Genomic DNA, 16,134 nt, shown 5'->3' on the forward strand with positions numbered 1-16,134 from the left:
GATATTTCTCAGATTTTTGCAACATGTATATCTTTTTGTGTCAATATCCCCTTACCTCCAATGTTATCCTAAAAAACAAACAAAAAAAACAAAAAAAGAAGCAAATCAATATATTTTCAGCCAAATTTCAAAATACTTATTCTAAGATATTTCTTAGCATCATGAATTTCTATAATCTACAGAAGATATTTTTTCCCTTACTAAACCTATTTTAAATTTATAGATATCAATACACAGATTAATACTTTTACAATGTATTCTCTTAATCTCTTTACGAGAATAACATCTAGTTATTTTTGTGGACTCTTCTGGCCAATGATAGGTATTTTTTTTCTCTCTCTTTCATTTGTAAGTGTAAAGAACAGGGATATATATATATATATATATATATTTTTTTTTTTTCTGACCCTTTGGTCTATTTCCACAATTATTATCATCAGGCTCTAGTATTAAGGCATCCTGGGTGGAACCTTGGAACCTATTGGTTTAATGTTCTTAAATATAAAAGAATTACTAGAGGCTCTTTAAAATTAATTGAAATTTAATAAGAGAATAGAGTTTAATTATTCTCATCAGAAAATGTATATATTTATCATCATGCCATGAACTTTAAATATCTTATAATTTTGTTAATTATACTCCAATAAACCTGGTAAAAAATAAAAATAAAATTATTCCCACTAAAACTGCTGCTAACTTTTGAGAGGATTAGGATAAAGGACATTAAGATAAGAAATAATCAAAGTCTAAAAAGGAGACATAAAACAGGAAAGGGTATTATGAAAAATATCAGAAAAAAGAAAGCAAATTAAAAAGTAGGGCGAGGGCAGCCTGGGTGGCTCAGCGGTTTAGCACCGCCTTTGGCCCAGGGTGTGATACTGGAGTCCCGGGATCGAGTCCCACATTGGGCTCCCTGCATGGAGCCTGCTTCTCCCTCTGTCTGTGTCTATGCCTCTCTCTGTGTCTCTCATGAATAAATAAATAAAATCTTAAAAGAAAAAGTAGGGGAGAAAAGGGGAAAAAAAAGCACAGAAAGGAATAAAAATAAGGACAAACAACAACAAGGAAAAATATAGAAGACATGAAATAAGTTTAAAGTGAAATAATACAGTTAAAGTTTAAAATGAAGCTACAGTTATGTCAAGAATCATTCATTTCTCAAATGAAAGTGTAATAAAGAGACTTATATAGGATGGAGTTGGAGGCTGTCAAATATAAAAACAACATATTTTGTGAAAAAGAGTTCTCTAATAAAATTGAACTTCAGTAACTTGTGAACTTGTGATTTGAACTTTACAGAAACTTGACAAGTTTCTTGAATACAAAATTTTACATGTTACACCCTGGCAAGACAAGTTTCTTTTTGAATATTAATTTAATGTAGCTATTGAAAAATTATTAAGTTCCTACTTAAAAATAAGTATCTCTAAGAAAATACAATTCAGAAATATTAGAAATCGTCAGATATACCCAAAAATAGACAGTAGTGTTAAACTATTTACATTTAAGGAATTCTAAGATGAGGTTCTTATGATACTATTATATTTAGTGGGAATCTGTTTACTTCTAAAAGTGTGTCACACTTGGGGAGCTGTAAAATATAAAGCAGAAAAACACTCCCATGTCTCAATATTATGTTGCTAAATAACTATATAAAATGCAGTTTGGGAACTTTAAAACACCAAATAAATTTGCTATCCAGTACACTGGCAGACAATTTTGAGAAGAATACACATTTTACAAAAGCAATTATCCATTTTTATTTTGTTTACATTGCACTGAAAATTTACATCATACTTTTACAAAGTTTTTTTTTTCATAAAAATATACTTCTTTACAAAAGTGTATGCATTAATATAAGAGGAGTAGCCAGTTGCAGAAGAAACGTTGTTTAAACAAGATCTTAAATGTATTAACCTTAACATTAATGAATGAATCATTGTTATTGCAGTCATTTGAATAAACAAGAATAAATAACTGATGGCATAAAATTTAAAACAGCATCCTGTCAGTAGAGTACAATGTTGAGAAAATTGTATGAATTTCCAAAACAATGTATCTCAAAGTGGTTTACAAGAAATTCACTAAATGTTGTAGAGATAGATCCAAGCAGCGCTTTCGGGTGCAATGATTTCTCTTAGGCACTCTGTCTCATGATACAAAAAGTCGAAACTGTTTACAGAGTTATCCATATTTGAGAGGGACAACAATAAAGAGTTCACACTGGGTACATAATTTATTCAATGACGTAAAACATGCTATAAAAGGAAGACAATGACCTATTAAATCAATATGCTGGCATTACTGTGATACAGTTGTAAATGAGCCACCAATAACTTGCAAATGCAAACCATAATTTGACAACGAAAGAAACCTGTCATATCTGAAACCTGCTTCTTAAGAATAATAGTATACAAACTTTAAAATATATGAAAATTGGGAAAATCTACAATTTAGGAAATAAATTTATATTGGTGATTTGAAAGTGTAAATTGTTTGTAAGCATTATATTTATGGGCTGGTCCAAAATGTGTCTAACTCACTGTTAGATAAAAGTTAAAAGCTTAAAATCTTATGTTCCTAACTCATTGTTGATAAAGGTTCAAAACAATGTTAAATAAATTTAAAGGCTCAACTGGAAGGAAAATAGGATATACCAGAGACTAAATACAGTAGATGAATAGGTTCTATTTGGTCTTTCGAGAACTTTGGAAATTGTGGTAAAGGATTGTAAGATTGGTGTCTCAGATAACTGCAAAATCATCATTATTATAAATAATTTTTGCCAGCTAGAGTGGTTTCTGGGTGACAAAGCAGATTGAAGCAAGGTAATAAACTACTGCCCCACAGCTTACGGAATAATATTGGTTACAACATAATGAGGGAATGGGGAGAATACCACAATGATCTTGCCGTTTGCAGAAACTGTGACTACCAGTCTAAAAAAAGAATAGCAATATGATGCTGGAGAACACCAGAAAGAGTCAAATCAGAGTAGGCAGTCTTATCTCTTTTGTGACATCAATTAGCTCAGAAATACTTCAGAGTATGACTCAATCTGAAATAACTATGGAAATAAGGAAGACAATGGCTCAATTAACAAGAACGAACAGTGGATAGAGTGGTGTGAAATATGGATTCATGGTATGATGTAGCTCATGACAGTTAAAGAGAAGTCAGTGATCTATTGACTCTTGTAAGTATAGCTCTTATTTCTACCCTATATCTTTTTTTTTTTTAAACCCAGTCCCTCTAATATACTTTATAAAGCACAGAAATACTGAGAGTGGATGCTCCTCCAATATATGCAAATAAGTTTATGTTTTAGAATAATCTCCTTTTTAAAAAAAGCAAATAAACTGTGAGTAAGCACTCTCAGAGTGCAGCCAAATTTCTGTAAAACTCTCCATGGTAAACATGAAGAAGAATTATAGTCCAGTTTATGAAAAAACACTCTTCTCTATCATTCCTCAGGAAAAGGTGACCCAGCAAGTCCTGAAAAGTGTGCTTTAATTTGTTAGCAGTGAACTAAATGTACACTGTTTTGTGTCGATTTCCACTCTTCTGAAGGAGATGAAGAGTTGCCGCATTATACCATTGTGCAGACCGTATTCAAGTTGGGATCAAATCGTACTGCCTTTCCTTCCACTGACTTTGCGTTGGTGTCATACATGGGGTTCTCAAAAGCTGCTTGGCCATTGTTATTTTCATGAACTGAACATCCTGTATACTGTGTTTTGGGTGCAGTCCTGTTGATGAGAACATTGATTAGCTATATGTTAGCTTTCTTCTAGAAACAGCAAAGTAGGGCTCAAACATAATATACTTGAATTATCATTGCTAATGCATAATCTGACTTCAAAGTATTGGTTGAGAAATCATAAGCTCAATACATCAAATTTGAACTATTTACCAGTCACTCTTAAACCCTGAGTGATTTTTATTATTTACATATAATACATATTAATGTACAGAACCAATATGAGTAATACAGGTATAAATAAATGTCTTATGGCTATTCTCATAAATTTAAATTTTCTGATGCAATAATAAATAATCATTATGAATTAGCATGTATACTATAAATACTATGGTGATGATAAAATTTAAATCTCATTACTATCCATCTATCTATCCATCCATCCATTCATTCATTCATTCCTTGAATATTTACTGAGTATCTGTTATGTGCCAAGCATGTCCCTAAGCATTGGATATAAATTTTTTTTTAAAGAGATTACAAGGAAGGCATTACTTTCATGGAGCTCATAATGTAGTGATAAGAAATAATTAATAAATATTTGTTAATTAAGTTAAAAAGTAAAAAAAAAAAAGCAAGAAAAAATAGGTAATAAGAATTGTTCTGATGACAAGGAAAACTGTTGATATGATAGGAAATAACAGGGACCCACTTTAGGAGAAGTGATAAAGAAAAGCATCTCTGAGGAAGTAAAGAGTAATCTGAGACTTGAAGGACAAGAAAGAGACAGGTCTACACTAATTAAAGAAGGATTTCAGAAAGAGCAAAAAACTAACACAGAGGCCTAACTTGGGAAGGTACTTGAAGTATCTCAAAAACAGAAACACTCAATTTTCTTAAAAATTATATACATTAGAATAATACATTCAAAATCTTAAAGAAGAAATGACTATACTGGTAATTAAGTCATGAAAATAGTTTCCAAAGAGTTACTGATAATTGAACATTTGGTTTTACTAAAATACATGGATTCTAGTCTGGCTGGTATAACTTGCTAATCTTAAATTCCTGTTTCATTTTTGTTGTTGTTGTTTCTCTCTCCTTTGATAAATCTTGTATCTAGTTTCCCCCATCCCACTTCATAATATGCTGATATTCATTTGGTACAATGGCAGACTTGCCCCTACCTGTTTCTGGGCCCTAATTCCTAAGGTAGATATATCTTAAAATACATCTGTTTCTCAACTCCTTTGTTTACAACAAACACCACAAATTTCAACTACCTTATCATATTTTGTATTTGCTATTATATTATTTTACTTTCCCTAATGCATTTTCTGAATTTTTCTCTATACTAAAAATTGCTAGGTGATTTGCATGACAATAAATTTTGTTAAAGCTATTTTAAGTTTCTTTCAATGGGATCACCTAGTTATATTGCTTACAGCTTGCTCTTGCCAGGTGCATAATTCTAATGGATAGTATTTGTCTCCCTTTTTTCAAACTAGAGTCATAATAAAAACCAGAAGCAACATGATTTTCTTTTAATTAAGCAAGAATTGTGAAGATACAAAGATGTGTCCTTTTACCAATATTAAACAAGAGTTTTAAGGAAAATGATATAAAGTTTTGAAAAGTTTTATGCTATCAACAAAAATTAACTTGAAATAAATTGAACCTTTAAGTATAAGAGCTAAATCTAATAAACTCTTTGGATAAAACATATAGGTCAATCTGATCTTGATTCATGACCTTGAATCTGGAAATAGTTTCTTAGCTATGACACTACAAGCACATAAGAAACATAAGAAAGTAACATAAGAAAATTGACAAATTGAACTTTATCAAAATGAGAAACTTCTATGTATCAAAGGACACTACAAAGAGAGTGGAAATGCAACTCACAGAAAGGGAAAATTTTTGCAAACCATATGTACACTAACAATCTAGTCTTCAAAATATATAAAGAACTTTTACAATTCAACAAGACATACAACCCAATTAAAAAATGGGCAAATACTTGAATAGGCATTTCTTCAAAGAATAATGGCCAGGAAACACTGAAGAGATGCTCAATATTATTAGTAATTAAGGAAATGCAAATTAAAATCACAATGAGATACCACTTCACATATATATTAGGATGACTATAATTTAAAAAAAGAAAGAAAAGACAACAGAAAATAACAAGTGTTGGCATGGAGGTGGAGAAAGTTGAACAGTCACACATTGCTGGTGGGGATACAACATGGTGCAGTTGCTCTGCAAAACAGTTTGTGCTTCCCAGGAAGTTAAATGTAGAATTACTATATAACCCAGCAATCTATTTTGAGATATATACTCAAAAGCACTAAAGCAGATGTCCAAACAAAACTTGTATACAACGTATATAGCAGCACTATTCACAATAGCAAAAATGTAGGAACAAGCCAAACACCCATCAACTGATAAATGGACATATTTAAACAGAACACATTCAAACATACAATGGAATATTACTCAGCCATATAAAGGAATGGAGTACTAATCAATACTATAACATGGAAGAAACTTGAAAAAAAACATGTTAAGTTGAAGAAACCAGATATAAAATATTATACTATTACATGATTCCATTTATATGAAATACCCAGAATAGGCGAACAAGTAGAGAAAGCAGATTAGCAGTTGCCTAGGGCAGGAGTGGAAAGAATGGGAGATGACTAATTAATGGGCATAGAGTTTCCTTTTGGGGTAATGAAAATATTCTGGAACTGGCAGTGATGGCTCCATGGCATTTGAATATACTAAATGCTACTAAATTGTACAAATGGTTTTGTGTTATATATATTTTATAAAAATAGGTTTTTGTAAAAAAGATTGCAATGGCTTGCTTAATAAATAAATTTAGTGAAGATTTTTTTATCCTTAATAAAATTTGGTATCGTCAAGGCCTAAGCAGCTAATAATATTCAATTATTACAAATTCATGTAATATTAAATATTAAATAAATTTATATTAAATAAATTATTCTTAGATAATCTAGACTGAAATATATTTAAAAACGTCAGTTTTGAGAAAAATGCATTTAGGTAACATTCATTTAATTATCTGGTTACCTATATGTGTTTTTCTTCATAAAAGTAGTCCAAATAGCAGACAACAGTATAATCAAGCCCATCACTTGGGATGTTGTAATGGGCATAGTAAACAAGGACAAACCAATAATATGCATAGTCATAGAGTAGATATATTAGAAAGATAACCATAATAATTGCATAATCTCCTAAAACCAGCAGAGGAAAAGGAGATTAGGGGATTTTACTGTCTGTCAGCATGGGTAAAATTGGTCAGTACTGTCATGTGAACTAAAGAGGATGGGACACGAATTTCCTAGTTCTCTAAATCTGGCAGCAAGTATCACTTTTTTAATTTAAACCTTAACCTGGATTTTGTATCTCTAAAGTCTCATTATGGATAATGCAAAACTAACTGATACAATTAAGTATGTACCAGGAAACTGATAGGCAAAAGTACCAAGGGTTAAATTGAATGCTTGCAATTTTTGTTTTGTCATGTTGGGGTGGTGGGAGGCAGGCCAGGGAAATTAGGTTTCTAACAACTGTTGCGATATTTGGCACACATTGTTTTCGACAACCCAGAAAAAAAAAAACAAATGGAAGTTAGGAATTGAACTAGAGTAGTAAAAAGAACATGAAATAAAAGATTTGGGAAACGTTTTATAGGTAATATCAACAAACTTACCTTTGTTTATAAAGATAAAATCCAAATCCTGCAAATATAAGTGCAAAAAAAGGCACAAGAATAGCAATGGCCACAGAACTACTGTTTGTACCATGAGGCTGATTTGAAGAATTTGAGCCTTCTGACATATTCAATCCTATAAAAAAAAAAAAAGTCAACTTTATTTTATCACAATTGATTTTTATTTTTATGAAGTGATCATCTTTCTTTCTCAGGATATCTACTTGGAAATGTACATAGTAAACAAAAGTAATTCACGACACTTCAACTCTTTTCCACACAAGTTTGTATAGTGCCTTCTATGTACAAGACATTTTTTTCAGGAAAGAATACAGAATGAAAGCAGAGTCTCTGGACCAAAGAGTTTATACAATTTGAGTTTATACAATACAGTGACACAAATAAGTGTAGACATCAAGCATGAATTTGATCAATGTGTTTTAGGAAGAGAAGGACTGATTCCATCTGGTGGTATATAAGAATGCATTCTGCAGAATATACAGTATGAGCTTGACTTTGAAGAATCATTAGAACAATGAATTGAGAAGGAAGCAGGATCATCATAAGCCCAGAAATGGGAAGGTGAGTAGCATATTTAAAAGATGTGACAAGCGCTAGGTGTAGCTGTGTGGAAAGGATGTAGAGGTAGGCATGAATGAGTGTGTAAGAGGAAGATGCTAAAATGATAAAACTATGGCCATATCCTGAAAAGCCATCACATAATTCTAAAAAGTTCAAATTTATTACCTACCTGCAGTGAGGGACAGCTGAGAGTGTTTAGAAATAAGAGCCTCTGTGATAAGACACACAATTTAGAACATTGACTAGGGTGGGATAGGCTTGAGAAAATTGGGACTGGAAGCAGGAGTACTTCAAAGGTCATGGCAACAACCCAGATAAAAATGGAAATTGATCTGTATCTTAGAGCATTAGGAAGAACATGAAAAGATAGAGTTAGCTGAACATTTTGTAGTTAAAAATCAACAGAACTTGTTTGTGAGGATAAGAGGTAGAAGAGCACAGGATGAGAAGCATTCTACTTGAGGATGAGTAAATGGGGAAGATGTTAGCACAATTAGGAAATGAGAAAAATCAGGTTTGTCAATGTGTTGGCATACGGATAGGGGAAGAGAAAATTGCAGACAGGTTGTCTTTCACTTTTTCCTTTTATTTTCCCCAGACAGAAATAACTCATTTTTATAGGTTCTGTTTTAGACATATAGTGTTTGAGATGTTTTTGAGAATAGTAGGCAAAAATATCTTGCATTAAATTACACAACTATGTTAATGTATTCTGTTAATGAATGTTGTATCTGGTCTTCAAAATTAACACAATTTTAGGCAAGACATTATCTGAAATGACATCTTACTATTCTTATTCACTTTGAGAAAGCTAATTTCCCTTTTTGATAAATAGTTATGTTCAAACTAAGTTATACCTTAGTCTAGGTTAAAAGTTAATACTTTATTTTTTACCCCATTTTTCCAGGGACTCAAAATATTTAGGTAAAAGTTCAAAGTAATGGAATTTCTAATATGAATATCAAATAGTAGTTTTAGAGTCTGAATTTATTCTTTATATATCAATACCATAATATAATAATGGGAGACAATATACCTTAAGAAAATTATATGCCACAAGCTATGTTAATAATTATATTTGCCCAAGACCATTAAATATTTATGTACATTTTTTAGAAGAGTTGGGAAGAAGAGTGACAAAATTCTGTGCCTCCCATTATAGGAAATTTACATATCTGAATAGTACAAAGCCCCCAAAAGAGGTCTATTCCTCAAAGTTATTTTCCCTTTCCAGACCATAGGAATTTTTCAAAGTGCCACTACATTTTTGAAAGAGAAAGTTGCAATATTCAAACTGAAGAAAAGTACTATAGTTCTCATGAGATAAAAAAATCATTTACAGTTTAATATTTTCTTTTATATCTGTATCGCTTTTTCTCCTTTTTACTTGCTAAGGGCAAGACAGTGTGTCATATTTATTAGAAATATGACAAAAACCAAGCACTGTACAGGGTTGGTACATAGAGAATCAATATTTTGAAGAATGTGATTACTTAAAAGGCTATCAAATGTATCAATGTATAATCCTGACAATGCAAAATTCAAAATGTAGTAAGTGTGCCTAATGTACAGAATCCACTGTATTTTTCTTATGATGTCTAGAGTAATAAAGGAACTACATGAAAATGAAAATGAATACATTACCTAGTCTTTGTAGTCCAAATTGCCCATAATCTTTGCCCTGAATAAATCCTTGAAATACATAAGTAGCTCCATCAGGCTCAGCAGAAACCTAAAAATATTTATAAGGTTGATTAAATCTGAAGATTGGACACAGCTATATTTTCCCAGCCTTAATAAATATTCAGTTTTACTTTTAAATGAATGTTATGCAGAGTTTCTAACTCTGTATCTTCTTCCTATATAAAACACTACACATTGTGTAAATTTGCCATCATTATAAGCAAAATCAAAATGTTGATTTTTAAGTAATTAGAATATTAGAAAAAAGGGGGTTGGTTATTAATATAATAATATAGATATATAGAGATTTCTTTTAGCCTAAGAAACCTACTGTAAAAAAAAGGGGGTAATGATATGGTGAAACAGAACAAAGCAAAGGATCAATTAAAATTTAAAGTAGAAAACTGTACTTTGTAGATTCAACTACTATTTCGCATGTATGCACTCTCTCTCTGCGTCCCACCAATCTACATAGGTCGAATGTACTTTCCATCTCATTGGGTTTGGTCCTGTGACTTGCTTTGGCCAATGAAATGTGGGTGGAATTAACAGTATGTCAGTTCTAAGCCTAGGCCTTAAGAGGCATGTTTCCCATTATAATAAGTGAAAGATGCCAGTCACAAAAGACCACATATTACATGATTCCATAAATATGAATATCTAAAACAGAGAAATCCATAGAGATAGAAGATAAATTTGTGGCTGCTTAGGGCTAGGGTGGAGATGAGAGGTGGATGGGTAGGGTGATAGCTAAAGGGTGTGGAGTTTCTTTTTGAGGTAATGGAAATATTCTAAAATCAACTGTAGTGATGGTTACACACTTGTAAATATACTAAAAGCCACTGAATTGTACACTTTAAATGGGTGAAGTATATAGTATATGAATTGTATCTCAATTGAAGTGTTTAAAACACCTTACCCGTCAGAGCTTCTGACCTCTGACAAGAGAATATGCTCTGGGTAGCTGCTGCCCCTCCAGCCTGGGCCCCAGAATAAGAACCTAGAGCAGACCTGAACTTGCTACCACAGCCTCAAGTGGAACACCCAAAAATAGCCCCAGATACATGAGAAAGAAAAAAAAAAAAAAAAAAAAACTTCTTTGGCCCTGAGATTTTTGTGGTTGTGTCTAATGCTGTAAATGCTGACTATACCATGTATCTTGCATGTGTATAAAATCTTATATTTAAAAAAAATACTTTACGTGCATATTGTGATTTGCTCTCATAAATAAAATAGAAATATATATATTTCATTGTTCCTGATAACTAGTAATATGAATTTGCTCATAAGATTGTTTTAATTAGGGCAGCCCTGGTGGCGCAGTGGTTTAGTGCTGCAGGGTGTGATCCTGGAGACCTGGGATCGAGTCCCACGTTGGGCTCCTTGCATGGAGCCTGCTTCTCCCTCTGCCTGTGTCTCTGTCTCTGTCTCTCTCTCTCTCTCTCTCTGTGTCTCTCATGAATAAATAAATAAAATCTTTTAAAAAAAAAAGATTGTTTTAATTAGTTACCTAAGTCCTGTATACTATTGTAAAGGTTGTAATAGACCTTGAATTCTTACCCTAAAAAGCAAAATATCATACCCACCCAGCCATAGCAGTCTGACATGTCAGAAGAAGTGATTATTTCCTTATTATCAGACACCATAGTCTAGTCATGGTCATTTTTAAAAATGAAATGCTCCTAAAAGAATAGCTCAAACTCTAATATTTAAATGAGTGAATTCATTTTGTTTACTTCCTAGATGAAATAATACAATTACACAATTTGAGTGCATTGAAGACATGAGTTAATTTCCAACTCCACAAATAATGGCACAGATAGGGAAATAAGATAAACATTTTTTCTCCTTGGGTCCTAAACTTACTGAAGCCTATGACTTACTATCTTCTTTCCCACTAGGTTTTCCTTATAAAAGAAGACCTGTTAGTTGTTAGGATGTAGCCAGAATTCTCCTGCTCATTTTTTAAGAAAGACTCTGGGGGAATATGTGAATAGAGACTTGTTGCATCTAACTGCCAATTTAGAAATTCCCACATAAGTGGCTGAATAGGACAGGGTGATTCCATGGTGAAGCTATGGTAACTATTTCTCCACTTGAAATAATTCACATAACTTTCTTTTCATAAACAGGTTCATAAAATATCTCAAATATTTATAAAATATCCTACATCTGTTAAATTTACAGGAAAAAAAAATAAGTGTGTTGAGCATACTTAGTTTTTCTGATGCATTTTGTAAATATGCTGTATATGTTTTCAACAGTAGACCCAGACAAAGAATGAATTATATGTTACCTAGATTTATTTATCATAGTATTGACCATAGACAAAATACATTTGATGAAACCATAAAAAAACCTATATGGCCTTCATACACATAAATACTACGAAAGTAGGCAAAATTCATCAGGATCCAGTCATTCTAGGTTTAACATTCTAGATTATTAAGTATTTACACTGAATCTTTTTCTCAAAACAATTTACCCAGAATAGTATTTTTGCCATTTTATATGTGCATGTGTGTTCATAATTAGCTAAATTTAGAAATTTACCTTTTTCCGTAATCTTAATGACAAATTATAGCACAAATTGGTTATTAAAATTAGCAGCAGACATTTAAAGAGCAATACAAAAAAAAAAAAAAAGAGCAATACTTACAAAGCCATCCATGGCCCAATTGTCTTTCTTCATTTTCTTCACAGAAGCATGAGTTGGTGCTTTAATAAGGTAGATATGTAACATTAAGCGAGCTTCCTGGCTTTTATATACCCCTGTAAAATGTAAGGACATTTTAGTCTACCAATTTTGTAAATAGTTCTGCTTTATTTTATTGTCTTTAACTCTTTAAATATATCATGTAATGCATGTGACAGGAACAGAAATCAAACAAGGGCAAGTCAAGACCTGCTTCATCCATATGCTTTCCACAAATCCTGCAAAATATGTTAATTTCTCAGCTGAAATTCTCAACTTAAATCTTAATTGTGAGCTTTAAATTACCTATGCTATTAATGAAGTATTATCATTCTTAATAACATCATTCCATGATATTGTAAACAAAATTATTTCTGCCTCCAGTGAGATTTAAAATCTTCAGGGCAGCCCCGGTGGCGCAGCGGTTTAGTGCCGCCTGCAGCCCGGGGTGTGATCCTGGAGACCCAGGATCGAGTCCCACATCAGGCTTCCTGCATGGAGCCTGCTTCTCCCTCTGCCTGTGTCTCTGCCTCTCTCTTCGCTCTCTCTGAATGAATAAATAAATGAATCTTAAAAAAATAAAAATAAAAATAAATAAATAAATAAATAAATAAATAAATAAATAAAATCTTCAAAGATGGAAATCACATGTTAAAATTCCTGATATTTTTCTTAATAATGAATTTGGTGCCAACCCAATTGAAAGAATATTCTAGGTGCTATTAGAGCCATAGAGGAGAAAATATATGTTCCTATCTAAAGATAGGATGCTTAAAAGTATTTCCAATAAAGTAGGAGATATAAGTCAGATACATAACCAACTAAAATACATGAAAAAATATGATAAATAAAAGGCCAGAAGAGAGAGGGATCATTTCACAATGGAGTGATTAGGAAATGCTTATGGACTGAGTCCTGAAAATAAAGTGAGATTTTTAGTTTTAGAAGGTAAATATAGGTAATGGCATAAAAGAGAAAAGCAAACATATATATTATGTTTTTTTTTTTTTCTTAAACAGTGAGTATTCTAAGAGTAGGAGTAAGCTGGGATATAAATGTGCTTAGGGGAATATTAGGAGATAAGAGTCTAAGTAAAAAATATGATTAACTTATGGTTGAAATTTGATTCCTTCATTCATTTATTTAATCTTTCACCTATGTTATAAAGTTTCATAAGAATATGCTGGGAATACAAAGATGATCCATAGATTTTGACCTAAACTAAGTTACAGTTACTAGGGAAAGACAAAAATAATGAAAAATAATATTGCTGGGAAAATGTTATAATTGATTTATATGGAGACAGTGAGAGCAAATGTATCTATTTATGTTTTTTCTATATTTGTAGGAATTTATTTTGAAATTTCTCTAGGTTAGATTAAATATACATTTATTTTGTGCAAACTCATAGAAAATAAAGAGAAAAAGGTTATGTCTCAAATCAGTAGTCATAATTTTATTTTGTTACTATATAGCTTTTTCAATTTACATCACTGTAACTGTGTATAGTTTTTTAAAAATATAATACATATTAGCTTCCAATACTTTAACAGAGAATCATTCAATAATACAAAATGTTTGACAGTTCTCCTAAAATATACAAAATCAATAAATATAATGTTATTTCCATTTCATTTATACCACAAATTATCTTATTATTGATAATCTTTAGGATATACATATAGCCAAGAAGCTTATGTATTTATTTTAGAAAGGGAGAGAGAGGGCAGGAGAGGGCCAGAGGAAGAGGGAAGGAGAGAATCCCAGGTGCAGCATGCCCAGCACAAAGCCCAACATGGGGCTCAATCTCATGACCCTGGGATCATAACCTGAGCCAAAATCAAGAGTGGGATGCCTAATTGATTGAGCCACCCAAGCACCTCAACAGCCAAGACATTTAAATTTCCTATTTTCAATATCAATATTTTAAAAATATTATTTAAATAAGGGCAATTCAAATTCATCACTTGGACAATATTCACTGAGACTTATTTTGTTCCAGATGCTTTTTTAACTTTTGAAATAGTATGAACTAGAAGGCAAAGAGCTTCCCTCTTAGATCTTTTATTATTGGAGTATAGACAAATAATGTCATATCATGTTATGTAATTTACCACACTATACTATACCATAAATAGTGAAAAGAAGAAAGTGAAAGAGGATAAGAGTGTGTGAGACTAAGAGTGTGTCTGACTGTGTTTGTGATGAGAATGTTGCTTTAGATAGGATCATTGGGATACTGTTAATGGAAGACATTTGAGAAAACATCTGAATGTCAGAAAAAAAAAAAACAGAACAAAGGTAATGACGGAAATGTGCAGTAGATTGAGGACACAGAAACTTGAGAAGGCTGAGCAGTTGGATAGGGCCTCTGGGTCCCTCAAGCATGTTTAAAGTAGCATAGATCTACCTTTTCTGTCTTCAGTTATGGTATCCATCTAAATATTCTCATTTGAAGAAACGATTCTGTGTCCATAAAACAGTTGCTAGTCACTTACCTGGTCTCTTTGGTGTTATGTGAATGCAGAAAGATTTAGTTATTCAAATCAAAGAATTTTTCAAATCAAAAGAATTATTCCATTTCATGATGTCTCATTCTAGCTACATCAAAATATTCATGAACAAGCTTATTTCAGAATCAGAGTTTTTCATTTGTGTAGTAATATTCATGTATCAATCCAAAAATCAGAAAGCCTTGTTTCTTTTTTTTATTTTATTTTTATTTTTTTTTAAGTTTTTTATTTATTTATGATAGGCAACAGTGAGAGAGAGAGAGGCAGAGACACAGGCAGAGGGAGAAGCAGGCTCCATGCACCGGGAGCCTGACGTGGGATTCGATCCCGGGTCTCCAGGATCGCGCCCTGGGCCAAAGGCAGGCGCCAAACCGCTGCGCCACCCAGGGATCCCAGAAAGCCTTGTTTCTTAATAAATTATGAATGTCATTAAAATGTAACAAATATTTCACAGTATAAAAATCACCAATAAAAATGATGCAATTATAGAAGTGAAGGCATAATGGCACTGTTTGCTGTTCTTTAACGTGATACCTGAAAGTAGCAGTTCCATGTTGCTATTGCTGAGTGTGGCATTGACTCTCCCAGTGGAAGCATTGAAACTAGTAACTGTCAAGGTCATGGGTTGTTTCCTTCCTTTGAAATTGTAAGAGCCTTTCCATATGTAATTTTGGGCAAACACATCATCTGGAACTGTAAATAGGTTAAACACATACATTAATTTCATTGTACCCTGTAAATATAAACATTAAAAATTAGATTAATGGATATTAGTTTATTGAATAATGAAATTTTGCTAAACACACAGCAATGTGAAATGTGTATTACAAAGTGAATTCTTCATATATGTGTTTCAACCTTTTTTTGGAATAAACCAAAATTGCAATAACCTAGATTTGTATTCATACATGAGTCATCAATCAAAGACAGACAACACCAATTAAAGACATAAGGCTTATATTCAGAACCAGCTAAACATCAAATTTACTTATATTTGGTATCCTCTAGTAACATCTTTCTTTCAGAAGGAAAATAAAATGATTTTACTGAGCCAAGTCAGTCTATATAAAAGTCCCAAGAGGTCTGCTTTTCTCCAGGCAGTATGAATAGATTTATAGAAGGAAGAGCATGGGGTTAAAACCCCCTCTTGCAGAATAGGACTTAAGGACTGTTAGGAGGGATGCTCTTTTGTCCCCTTACAGAAGACTGAGTTCAG

General features: G+C 32.2%; 1 protein-coding gene across 1 annotated transcript in view; it reads right to left on the reverse strand.

Annotated features, from left to right (window-relative positions):
• Nucleotides 1-1,735: 1,735 nt before the first annotated feature.
• CSMD3 (CUB and Sushi multiple domains 3) overlaps nt 1,736-16,134 on the reverse strand; it is a 1,170,241-nt gene continuing 1,155,842 nt past the window's right edge. Inside the window, exons 67-71 of the mRNA XM_049093360.1 lie at nt 15,453-15,611; nt 12,370-12,482; nt 9,672-9,759; nt 7,446-7,581; nt 1,736-3,749 (exon numbers count right to left, since the gene is read on the reverse strand). Of these exons, the coding sequence (XP_048949317.1) occupies nt 3,590-3,749; nt 7,446-7,581; nt 9,672-9,759; nt 12,370-12,482; nt 15,453-15,611 (656 nt within the window). The 3' untranslated portion in view covers nt 1,736-3,589. The remainder of the gene's footprint in view (nt 3,750-7,445; nt 7,582-9,671; nt 9,760-12,369; nt 12,483-15,452; nt 15,612-16,134) is intronic.

The sequence above is a fragment of the Canis lupus genome, chromosome 13, assembly GCF_003254725.2.
Source record: "Canis lupus dingo isolate Sandy chromosome 13, ASM325472v2, whole genome shotgun sequence".
Classification (NCBI taxonomy): domain Eukaryota; kingdom Metazoa; phylum Chordata; class Mammalia; order Carnivora; family Canidae; genus Canis; species Canis lupus.